General features: G+C 53.0%; 1 protein-coding gene across 1 annotated transcript in view; it reads left to right on the forward strand.

Annotated features, from left to right (window-relative positions):
- Positions 1-8,384, forward strand: part of KLF13 (Kruppel like factor 13) — a 43,893-nt gene extending 35,509 nt beyond the window's left edge. Inside the window, exon 2 of the mRNA XM_032391254.1 lies at positions 8,048-8,384. Within this exon, the coding sequence (XP_032247145.1) occupies positions 8,048-8,337 (290 nt within the window). The 3' untranslated portion in view covers positions 8,338-8,384. The remainder of the gene's footprint in view (positions 1-8,047) is intronic.
- Positions 8,385-12,489: the final 4,105 nt, after the last annotated feature.

Below are 12,489 nucleotides of genomic sequence, written 5' to 3' on the forward strand. Positions count from 1 at the left end.
TCTTTATCTACTATCTTACAGCCTTTGCCCATATTTCTTTGGGTGTTGATTTTTCCTTTTCTGTACCCTCTTTCTGTATTGGAGAGTAGGCCTTTGTGATATGAGCTGCAAATATTTTTTTTTTTCTCAGATTGTCATTTATCTTCTGCCTTTGCTTCTGGTAGCTTTGTCTTTAGAGAAGTCTTTTATACTTTTGTAGTCAAATTTATCAATCTTTTCAGCTTTGGCTACTGGACTTGATTCATAGAAAGAACTTCTATCCTAGCATGGTCCTTACATTCTTTCCAGATGCTACTTAGTTGTCCTTACACATTTTTTTTTTTTAAAGATTTTATTTATTTATTTGACAGAGAGAGACACAGCGAGAGAGGGAACACAAGCAGGGGGAGTGGGAGAGGGAGAAGCAGGCTTCCCGTGGAGCAGGGAGCCCGATGCGGGGCTCGATCCCAGGACCCTGGGATCATGACCTGAGCCGAAGGCAGACGCTTAGCGACTGAGCCACCCAGGCGCCCCCTTGTCCTTACACATATTTTGGACCCTCTCCCCTCCACCCATCTGAGATGTTAATTTATGCTAAACATGTTTCCCATTCTTTTGGGGTCCAGTTCTGCCATTTCTGCTCCTCTCCACTGGCCAGTTACCAGCTTGTGTAGCAGTATGTTGAATGTCTGGTGGTCTAGTACCCTCACATCATTCTTTTTCAGTTTTCCTCGGTGTTTCTGTTTGTTTTTCTGTATGAATTTTAGGATCAAGTTATCCTATTCCAAAACAAAACAAAGCAACACCAAAAATGCCTACTTTAAAAGTACACTTGCATCTATTGTAGAAAGGCAGATTTTGTTTTAACTGCGCCCCCAAGCTGTGTGTAGCAGTGTCCAATCTCCCCTCACATCCTGCCACCTCTGCTCAGTGCAGGAGTGTGAGGCAGCGTGTGACCCGCAATACTGGTGCGCCCGCACCCATAACAGCCGCACCAGACCAGAGTGCCTTGGGGCAGAGGCACTTCTGGCAAAGATGAATACTCACATTTGTCAGTGGTTTGCTCATGAGAGCTCCCCTCAAGGGGCTCAGGAGTCCAGGAGCAGCCCCCTGTCCAACTGGTGATAACAGTGTCACTCATATGAGCATGTATGTGCTCCCACTTAGGTCTCACAGTAACTGTGAGAAGAAACAGGCAAGATGACAGCCCCTGGAGCTGTCAACAAATGAGTAGGGTGCAGGGGTGAGGCGGGGGCTGACCCCTGCAGGGGCTGCTTCCATGCAGAAAGCACCTCTCCAGCTATAGGCAGAGTCCCAGGGCAAGGGGGGGGTCCCCGCTCTCCGTCCTGCTGGGCCTCACCTCCCTCATTTGTACCGTGGTGGGGAGGGGCTTCCAACTGGGGCATCCTAGGAGACAAGGCACCTGCATGTCAGCTCCATGTGGGGCTATAAACTGCGGGCATTTTCAGTGATCAGTGGAGTAGTCAGTGGCCTAATGAAAGGAAAGTCTGCTTTCCACCACAGGGACAGGCCTTTCTGCTGACCCCGAGGCTGCCTGTGGGCCTGGGTTTCCTTGGAGGCTGGCAGCTGATTGGCTCCAGTGGTTGGCCATCTGCCAAGCTGCCCCAGAGTGGGAGGGTGAGCAGGAGGGATTCCCCGGAGTGACAGACATGGTAGTGTTGAGGTGGGGAGCTGGAAGTGGCCCCATGCCAGTGGCCACAGGTCAGAGCTAGCTAGTGGTGAATGACAGCCCACTTGCTGGCAGTGAATAACCAGGACCTGGGGCTGGGCCCTCGCAGGCCGGGAAAAGCTGCAAGTCTGTGGGAGCCTCTCCCTGTGCCTCCCTCTGACTCTGACCAGCCCTGCCCTGCATCATCACTCCCCAGACACACACCTCTGTGGGTTCCTTGTGCTCACTGAGGTCTGGTCATGTGAGTAGGCCCTCCTGGTAAGTCGATGGAGCCATCTGCCCTTCCCTCTGGGGGCCCTCTGTTCAGAGATGCATCCCCTCCCTTCTTTCATCCACAGAGGGGAGCTCAGCTAGGCTTCCCAGAGCCCTGGCTGGTAGAGAGCCAGCAGGAGGCCGAGGGGGCCAGTAGGGCAGGGCACTCACTGCCCACAGGCAGAAAAGGCTTTAGTCTACAGACATGATTCTGGCCCCGGCTCTGTGTGAGGCACTGGGACACAATGCCAGAGGAGCCCCAGGACTGCCCACAAGAGGCCCACAGACAGAGAAGAGTAGCCGTGTGCAGGTGCCGTTGGAGCCGGGAGGGACCCACTCACCTGTAGGACCTGGCGGTCTGGCCAAAACGGGCTGGAGCGATTGAGATGATTGGGAGCATGCCCTTTGGACAGGGGTCAGAGCCAGAGGGAGTCTCACTGTGGCCTGGGCCTGAGCTCGGGGCATGAGCTGGATCGTGCACACTTCCCAAGCTGCACCTGCAGGCCACCTGGAAGGGGGTAAGGGGGGAGGGCCCAGGGCTGGGTGCCCAGTCGGGGGCTCGGGCAGGAGGAAAGCCCCTGTGCTCCGAGGCTGGCCTCTTGCGGCTTCTGGGAGGAACAAGCTGTCCCAGCCCAGGCCTGTGGCTTGGGCAAGAGGAGCATGTGGGACGCAGTGTTCCCTGATAAGATGAGGCAATCGCTCTCACAGCCTCACTGCAGCGCCAGGGAACATTTATATAACCCCCGCCCTGCGCCCCACAAGCCCTTGGCCCTGGCGCCCCTGCCGCCCAGCGGCCCCCCCTTACTACACGCCAACAGCACCCCACCCTGTACAGACCAGTTGTCCCCTGACCCGCAGTCCTGGCCCTTGCACCCTGGCACCCTCAAGGCCCTCCGCCCTGAGCACGGCCTGGCCCCTTCCCCAGCCCCCCACAGTGACCCCAGCCTTCCCCCAGCTTCCCTCCCTCCCTGTGCACCCTGTGCCCCATAAAACCTGACCTCTATCCCCTTCCTCTCACTCTGCCTCCCCCTCCCAAGACCCTCTCACCATTCAGTCCCACAGCCCCAATCCTGGCCCCCTGCAGCCCTCCCTTCTTTGGAAAGTGAGGGCAGGGGGACTGGAGTGGGCCCATGCCAGGCTTAGGCTTCAGGCAGGATGCTGCAGGAGGGCTGAACTCCCTTCAGGGTTCTGGAATCCTCAATTAGGTTTCCTGTCCCGAGAGGGCCAGTGTCACTTCTGAGCTAGACTGCACACACTCCTTGTGATGGCCCTGTGGTACTGTTGCTGTCTCCCGATCACATGCCCAAGAGAAAGCAGATGCAGAATTTGAGCCCAGCAGGAGGGAAGCTAGCGTTCACTTAGTCTGGAGGGCCGACTCCCTGTAGGACCTGGACCTGCTGGGCCCCCACTCCAGGCTGGGTGTGCTCCCTCTATACTCACTCAGCCCAGTCACACCACCTTGGGGTCAATTCCTAGCAGAGCAGTTTTCAAAGGGAGGCCCAGGGACACCTGTAGGTAACCTGAGACCTTTCTAGGAGGCCATGAGGCCAAAACTATTTTCAAAATAATAACATTATTTGTCCTTTATTCTCTGAAAAAAAATACAACGGAATATTCCAAAAGCTAAATGATGTGTGATGACATCATCCCTCTGTCGGCTACTGGAATGTGTGCTTGAGTTTGAATTTTTGTTTTACTTTCTAATATGATAAATATCAATGGATATAACCCACATAAACAGACATCTTTGGGTCCCTCTCTACAATTATGAGAAACACCATTATGGGTGACCGTCCCCCTGTCCAGGCTGCCTTTCCCCCACCTATTCTTGATTCTCCTGGCTGTTCTTCATTAGCCTCCTGGGTGCTGCTTGAATGTCACCAGCCCAGCCAGACCCTGGTGCTGCTCCTAACCAGGATGAATCATAACTTCTAAGTGTTTTATTCATCTGTTTGTGGGTCAGTTTGTTGCCATCTGCCCTCCTGGAATGGACTGACAGAGGTATAAAGGATGGAACAGGGAGGACCCTGTCTGCATCAGGATCCAGTCCCCAGGGCCAGACATCGGGTCTGTGTTCAATAAAAGTGCCGAGCTGCTGACGCCCAGACAGACCAAGAGCCACGTGCTGGCCTACGCGTGATGCTGGCTTTCCCTACCTTCTGCCACTCCAGGCTACCCGGTACCAGCATCCCGTGGTGTTGGATGCTGCAGTTCTCTGTGGCCCTGACATCATTGTAGCCCATCTATAATTATACCTGCCTCACATGCCTCCCAGAGCTGCAAGCGTAAGGACCCTGAAAAGGACAAGCCCCCGTGAGGGCCCAGGGCTTCTTAGAAAGCAAGGGTGAGTCTGAATTTGGGTTTGTCCTCCCCTACTCCCACCACAGGCTTAAATTTGAGAAGACACGGGTGACAAAAATAATAGGTAAGAGCAAAAATAATAGCTTAACATTTTAAGGGTAAGCATTTGGCATGTGCCAGGCACAGCGTCACGATCTGGTTGTGTGTGACATCATGGAATCACCATGTGTACCCCACTGTGAGGATGGGATAGTATATTCATTTCCGGTGACCACCATAACAGATTACCATAAACTGGGTGGCTTAAAACAACACAAATGCACTTTCTCACTGTTTGAGAGGGCAGAAGTCTTCAAGATCAAAGTGTTGGCAACTCACTCTCCTGCCCACCTCTATTCTTTCTGAAGGCTCTGCTGGCAGGGGGGAAGTGGGAATCCATTTCATGCTTCTCTCCTAGCCTCTGGGGGGCTGCCCTACAATGCTTGGTGTTCCTTGGCTTGTGGATGCATCACTCCCATCTTCTTCTGTCATCGCTTGGCCTTCTCTTCTGTGTCCTTTCCCCTTCTCTTCTTTTCTAAGGACACTTGTGATCTCATTTCAAGATCCTTACCTTAATTATATCTACAAAGACCCTTTCTCCAAATAAGGAAAGGGATTCAAGGATTCCTTGGTTCAAAGGATCAGGACTTGGACATCTTTTGGGGGGAGCACTCTTTACCCCACCATAGAGGCGATTATCTGAGGCCATCCATACACTATGAAGACAGGTCTGAACCTCATCCATCACACTTGGCACACTGAGCTCTTGAACTCAGCACCCAGTCACACAGAAATGAAACCATTGTATTTAATGCTGGACCTTTCCAAACATTTAATGACCAATGTGCATTGTGAAGTTCCTAGAGTAGACTTAGCATGCAGCATTTCTCAAACTTTTTTGTTGACAAGATTTCCCCCCCCAGAACCAATTAACAATCTATTCAATTCTAAAAAGACACATAACACAGAAGAGCTTACAAGGACAACAACAAAAATCCTGTTCCCAGTGCAGCCTCACTCCCCAGAGACCAACACTGCTCTGATTTTAGTTGTGTTGGTGGTTTCTGACATAAACTATATATATATATATATATAGATATATATATATTTTTTTTAACTGTTCTTTGATGTATCAGATTTAGATACGATCTGTTATCTCCCTTCCATAAAATTTAAGGATTTACCTCATTCCTACCCCTCACCTCACCTCCTCCTGAATTGATGGATGTGTTATTATTCTAATTTTTTTGTTGATTATCCTTATAACTTTAACCTCATTTAGACATTTCCTTTATGCATGTATGTGTTCCTACCTTTCTTGTAAATCCACATTGTCTTTTGGGGCCATGAGTCAGTTGTCTATAACATTGATTCTAAGCACTGACAACTAGCTAGTGCTAGGGTTCACATGACCATGACTATGGAAAGATTACTTCCATATGCCAGGGCCTGTACAGGGATTTCATTCCCTCCTGCTGCCTCATGGGGTTGTTGTGAAAGATAAATAATATACAAAAAACCCTTAGACTAGTGTTTGACTCAGAGCTCTTCCCTGATTGCTCATAGTCTTGTAGCATTTTAGTTTGCTTCAAATTTAGACCCCTATTTTCTTGCATGTCTTCTGTTTTTCCTGGAGTTTCTAATTGCCTCTCTTTTTTCTTTTAACCAAAGAATAGTATGTGCCTTCACTATGTCCTGAAGTTTATTCAGTCTCTTGATCATACTCTCTGATGCATGGAACTCACTTTCTTCTTGGAACTATCCCCCTATGAATCCTGCCTCAGTGGTCCCCAGGTCTCTGCCTCACTCTCCTAAATACCCCTTCATTTTTCACTCACTTCTCTGACTTCTCGGTTTTTTTCTTATTTTTGCTGGAGTTTGAGAGGTAAATTTGGAAGAACCTATTTCTTTGTCATCTAGAGTCCACTGTGATTTATGAGAAGTCTTACTCCCTTACGGATAACTTGGTGTTTGTTTCTCACCTCTTTCTAATAAGTTTTGTGGTCTCTTTTTACTCAGTGTTCTCACATTGCAGAATTTCTCATAGCAGGAGCCTTTACTCACTACCCTACCTGCATCTGTGCTAGCTAGTCTTATTTGATTCTGACAGATGCCGTTTTCTTGTTTCTTTGATAATTTGCTCTCCTCCCTTTTTTTCTGTTCTTTTCTTTAACAAACAGAAATTAGTTGAATATTGCACCCCCAGGATTGATTCCCTGTAACTCTGAACTATCATTTGTAACTGTTATATAGGTTTGGGAAATGATGGTTTGCTCTCCTACTTGATTTTGAATCCTCCCCACCAACAGACACCCTTTCCCCCTCCAAAGAAAACCCCCAGAAAATCAATAAGAACATATACAACCACACATAGCTCTTAGTTTCTCATTACTAGGAGACAGAGAATGCAGCAACATTCACATATTTCCAAAACCTTTTTAATGTTGTTCCATTTTTCTGGGATATTTCCTTGAGTTTATTTCCAGCTTTTCTGTGGAATTTTTGTTTGGGCAACAATACTCTCAATTTCTAAACACTATTTTTTGTTCTCTGAACTTCCTTTTGATGGTATCGTGTTTGCTTTATGCATGAATTTTGTCTGAAATTTCTCTCAGAATACTAATTAGAATTTTTAGGTTGACATTCTCTTCTGTCTCCTGGCTTCACTCTTTTTCCTCTCGAGTAAGCTTTGTTTTGTTGCTCTTGGACTTCTCCCTTTCATGCTGCTGGTTTTCCTTGGCCATCTGGCCATCCTTGGGTGTTTGTTTATATTTAAGGTTGATGGGCTCATTTGGGGTGGGTGGTGTGGATTTCCTCCTCCAGGCACAGGTAGGCCAGCTTCAAGGACTGGCTATTGGCTTTAGGGCCAGAGTGGGGGAGGGAGGGCAAGGTAAAGGGTTGGAAGGGTGGCTGTGTGGCCACCCCCCGTGCCATAAGGGCTGCATTCTGGGGTGCCAGGAGCTCCTGCTGGTTCTCTCTGAGCAGTTGATGTCATTTTTTTTTTGTGGTTCAGAGTTTGCCTGGGTAAATGCTGGCCTGTTCCTTGCTCTGAGCAAGGGATAGGAGGGAGGGGGGGCTCCTGACTGCAACCGACATTTGTTACCTCCCACTCATGGAGTGTTCTGAGTAGCTACCCTTGTCTGTCTTGGTGCTTGGGTCTGCAAGAGCCTGTTGTAGTCTCCTGCTCTGCTGGCTGTTGCCTGTTGGCCACATTGGAACTAATGTAAGAGAGGGGGCAACAAGAGAAGGAAATTCCCTGGCCTGTGCTCCTCATGTTATAGGTGAGGAAACTGAGGAGGGGTCAGGATGGTGGTCGGGCACTTGGGTTTGGGAATTGTCTCTTGGCCCTGAGCGGTGTGGGGCTCTGAAGTGTGGCTCCCCTAGGGTCAGTGTGGGGCAGCTGGACTTGCGTAGACCTGCAGGTCCTTCCTGGCCCTAGACCCTTCACTCCTGTTCCCCATCTTTGATCCTGAAGATGGGCCTGAGCTCCCCACAAGCCAGGGCCAGGGGGCCTACACAGGCTGTTGGGTGCCACAACCAGGGGCCTTGGGCCCTGCAGTCACATTACCTGAGATGCTGCCATTTCATCCTGGGAGGTGTCTGCTGCCTTCCTTGGGTACCGGCTGGAGGGCACTGGCAGGGCACACCTTTGCCCTGATGGCTTTGTCACAGAGGCCGGTGGAGACAGGGCGCAGAGGGCGGGGACCAGCTGGGGGTGGGGAGGAGCGGGCTGCGTGGAGGGCAGGGCCAGGAGCGGGGACTGACGCTCTGCCCTGTCACCCGCAGGTGAGAGGCCCTTTGCCTGCAGCTGGCAGGACTGCAACAAGAAGTTCGCGCGCTCGGACGAGCTGGCCCGGCACTACCGCACGCACACGGGCGAGAAGAAGTTCAGCTGCCCCATCTGCGAGAAGCGATTCATGCGCAGCGACCACCTGACGAAGCACGCGCGCCGCCACGCCAACTTCCACCCGGGCATGCTGCAGCGGCGCAGCGGGGGCTCGCGGACCGGCTCCCTCAGCGACTACAGCCGCTCGGACGCCAGCAGCCCCACCATCAGCCCGGCCAGCTCGCCCTGAGCCGGGCCCCTGCCCGCCCGCGGCCGCACAGCCCGCCCTCCCCGCCCCGGGGCCCCGCCCCCCCGGGGCGCCCTGCCCCCCACCCCCCCTTCTGCGGGCGCCCCGCCCCACTCCGCCCCGCCCACCCCGGGGCTGGCCGAGGACCCTCCGCCCCCACTACAGCCATGAGCAGATGCTCGCCCTTCCTCTCGTGATGCCGTGTCTTTTCCTTTTGTAATAAGAAGAGAGAACTTTATGAAGTCAATAACAACAACACAACAAACAATTTCTTCACCTCAGGTGTCAAAGTAAATTTGTAAAAAAAAAAAAAATTTTCAAAAAACACCATCCACAAATTGCACAATAGACATACCCACAAAGGTGAGATTCAGTGGTGTTGAACCCCCCCTTTCTCAGGGATGGACATGTTCCACGAGGTCAGTGAGGACACCCCCTTCCTGCCGCCTTATTCTGTACATAGATTTGCACTCTGGAGTTTTCTGTTAGGTTCGGGAACACACTGGGGACAAAGGAGATGAAGCAGTGCAGGTGGGGCTCAGCATCCAGCCTGTGGGTCAGTTGATCGGTCAGTTCTGAGCGGACGCGGTCACTGACATTTGCTTCCAGGCCAGATTCCCAAGCCGGGGGCGTCCCGGCCGCCAAGCCTCTGCCCCAGCAGCCCGGCCGGGCTCAGGACGTAGATGATTCAGAGGGATGCCTTAAGCTGTACTGGGCAGAAGAAGCACTCCACCTGGGGAGACCGCAGAGGCACCCGCCTTGTGCGGGGGCCCTGCCCATCTCCCTCCCCCTGCCTCCAGGAGCCTTTCTCTGGGCCTCTCAGAGCACTGGAAGCAGAGATGCGAGCCCAGGTTGATCAGCCCGCTGCACCATCTGAAGTCCGATGTGACAGGGCCCGGGCCACGTTTGCCCAGCCCTCGGCCTGCCTGAGATATGTGCCCCACGTAGGGACACCTGATGGTCTGTGTCCTGCAGAAGGCACATGGAGACTGCTCACTCTCTCATGTTCTCTGACTGGAAAACAGAGCCTCGGAACCCGGTCTTTTTCAGAGATGTCCGAAAGTGTCTCTGGTGCCTCCAGTTCCCGTGTTCTCCTGGACCGGCCCTGCTCTCAAGACACCTTTGTTTGAAACTGCGGGGAAGGTTGTTGGGCCACCTTGCCAGAGGCCCAGTGTGTGTGGCCGTGCACGTGGCAGCGCTCGGTGCTGCACAGAGACAGTTCTGTAGCAAGAGACCGGAACATTGTGACTTGGAACTTTTCGGGAGTGGTAAAGCAGATGTTATGGGAAATGCTGTCGGAGAATGTGCATTCTGTTTCCTCCCCGGGGAACACCAGACAGAAGGTTGTGGGAAATACTTTGCTCAGACCCACCGTGTTCCCAGCTCGGAATTAGCAAACCTCCAGCTTCTCCATGAGCTTTGCACCCCCTGGACTTCTCCCTTTCCCTCCCACTCCTCCCCTCCTGCCTGGGAGGCCCCGGCCCACACCTGCCCGCCCGTGGTGCAGTAGGCCTCCGGGGGCTCCGTCGCCAGCGTTCTCCTGCTGGGAGAGGAAGAACAAAGAGCTGAGCGGTTTCTCGGGAGCCCCCGCCTGGGCTGGGCTGGGGCTTGAGCCCTGGCAGGGCAGTCAGGCTGGGCTCCAGCATGCTGCTCCTCTGCAGACATTTGGAGGCTCCCCCTCAGTGCTGCTGCCTGGGCACCTCCCTTCCCTTCCTCCTGAGAGTTGGGGCGTGTAAATACAAGCCCCCAGGACAGCGCGTGTGTGTGCGTGTGTGTATATGTGTGTGTGTGTGTGTGTGTTGGGGTGGGGGGGGTGTGGGTTTGGGGTGGATTTGAGGTATCTCGCAGAGACCTCTGCTCATTTTGGTGAGGAGGAATGACCCTTGGGACCTCGGAGGGCTGTAGATGGGCTTCCTGGGCCCAGAGTGCCTTGGTTGTGGCCATCCTGTGTCCACCCCACCGTATCCCAGCATGGGGGGCAGCACCGAGAAGCCCCAGAGACCCAGGCCTGACTGGTGCTCACAGCCCTTGGCCGCAGCTTTGGGCTGGCACCCTCTGCCCATAATGACCACAAGGGTGGCAATGTGCCAGATGCAGCACTTGGGTGCCCCTTTCGAACTCTACTGTGTGTCACCTGGGATCGGCCAGGGGCATGGTGGTGGCTTCTGAGTAGCGTGTTCGGTACCAAGTCGGGCAGTAGCATTGTTCTTGCTGTGGGTGGAAGCCAAGCAGGGCTGGGGGGTCAGGTGCAGAGCTGACGGCCCTGGCTGTCATGTCCCATTTGGGTTACATGACAGCCCTGCTTGCGTTTGGTCTGGGAGAGAGGGTGGAAGATCCTAGAGAGACCTGGACAGAAGAGCACCCTGAGTGCTTGGGGTGAGAGATCTTCGTGCCCAGTTCCAAAGTGAGGCCCAGAAGGCCCTCGGAGGCCCCTCCCAAAGTTGTTTCTGTGTGAGGCATAGAAAGCCACACTCTGAATACATTTCATGTCTCAGGAACTCACATTCCAGGTTCAGGAATTTTATTCCAAAGTCCTTTGGTGTGCTCACCGTCCACGGGTCCCCGAAGGCAGGGAGAGGGAGCTGTGTGTCTCTGGGAGGCCGCACAGTGCTATCCCCTTGAGGAGCCAGGAGTCTCCTTGTGATCTGCCCACTGGCATCTCAGAAGGAGGGTTTCTCACCCCACATCTGTCTGCACATAGGAAGGGGAGTAAGGACTCTAAACCCAGTCATCTTGGAATAAAAGAAGAGCTGGTTTGTTTTAGAGACGGGGTGGGGGGTGGGGGAGGGAAAGCGGGTGTTTGCTGTTTCCAAAGAGAGCACTTAATTTAATTTTTCCTCTAAATGACCCAGGGCTGTTCCGTCAGATAGATGGAAGGGTAACATTGCCTTAAAACAGAAATATGCAGGCATTGGCTATTTTTGGCAAATGAGTGTGTCTTCATTCCCAAAGCGGTTCTGGTCTAATGGCAGGGTGCGGTCCTTCCGCTATGGGCCTGGCCTGGGAGATGGGGCACTGCTCTGCTGACTTAGGGCACCTGGAGGGGATCCCCACCTGGCTTCCCTGGGCACTTGGCCTGGGGCTCCGGTCGGACCATCCTGACTCATCTGGGGCTAAAATTCATCTCACTTGAAGGGTGGGAAAAATCCATGAACCTCAGGCGAGGTTTAAATGGGCTCTCCCTGGCATCTCATCACCATGAAATGAGTGCTCGTGGAAGGGGGCGGTGGGCCTTGGAAAGCCACTCCCTGGGGCCCCCACCGGAAGCAGTTACATGGGGCGGACCCTCCTGAAACAGCCTGCATTTTCTTCTAAGATGTAGAATGTCTTCCCAGCCTGGGTCTATTTCAGGGTCTTTCATTTTTCTGGTTTATGGCCATGCTTGCTGGCTTCAGTGTGATTGAAGAACCCATAGGACTCCTAGACATAATAGTGAAAACTCAAACCTTTATTTTGTAGCAGACTCGTTCTCACAGGCCAAGGGGGCAGAGATCTCAAAATGAAGGTTGCCTGAACAAAGGGAGAATTTCCTCCAAAAAATCCTAAAAGTGACCCTGGACTCAACCATCAGGGGGCTGGTGTTTAGCTCACGTCCCAAATAAGAAAGCCCCTCTTTGCGTCAGCCATGTGAGGGGACCAGTTGTCAGCTCCCTATATGCCCACAGAATCCTACAGCCATCCGGAAAGGAACAGGTGAACACAGCCGTTTCCACAAAGGGCCCCAGGGTCCTCTTCTGTAGGGTGCTATGTAGGAACAGGCAGCGATGCCCTTGATGGGAATGTAGTCCTGGAGGTGCCCTACCTGCATCCCACGACACCCCCACTATGGCACTTGAGGTGCAGGACACCACCCACCCTTTATTCCGAGGCCATGCAACCGGGCAGGTGCAGGATTCGCCACGGTGCAGCCTCCAGGTGCAAACATCAGTGGGACTGGGGTCCCCAGATCTCACCATGCCCTGGGTCACAGCTCAGACCAGTGGGGAGTGACTTGGAGATAGGGACAGACAGGCCACAGGTTGCCCCCAGCCCACCAGTTGGGACGTGAAGAGAGGCCCGGTGGCTTTCTATGGTCCCAAGGGAAGTGTGGCAGAACTGGGGTCTCCAGTCGAGCTCTCTGCTGCCCGGCCCAGAGTCTTCAGAAGACCCAGCCTC

This window comes from Phoca vitulina, unplaced genomic scaffold (assembly GCF_004348235.1).
Source record: "Phoca vitulina isolate PV1807 unplaced genomic scaffold, GSC_HSeal_1.0 scaffold61, whole genome shotgun sequence".
NCBI lineage: Eukaryota > Metazoa > Chordata > Mammalia > Carnivora > Phocidae > Phoca > Phoca vitulina.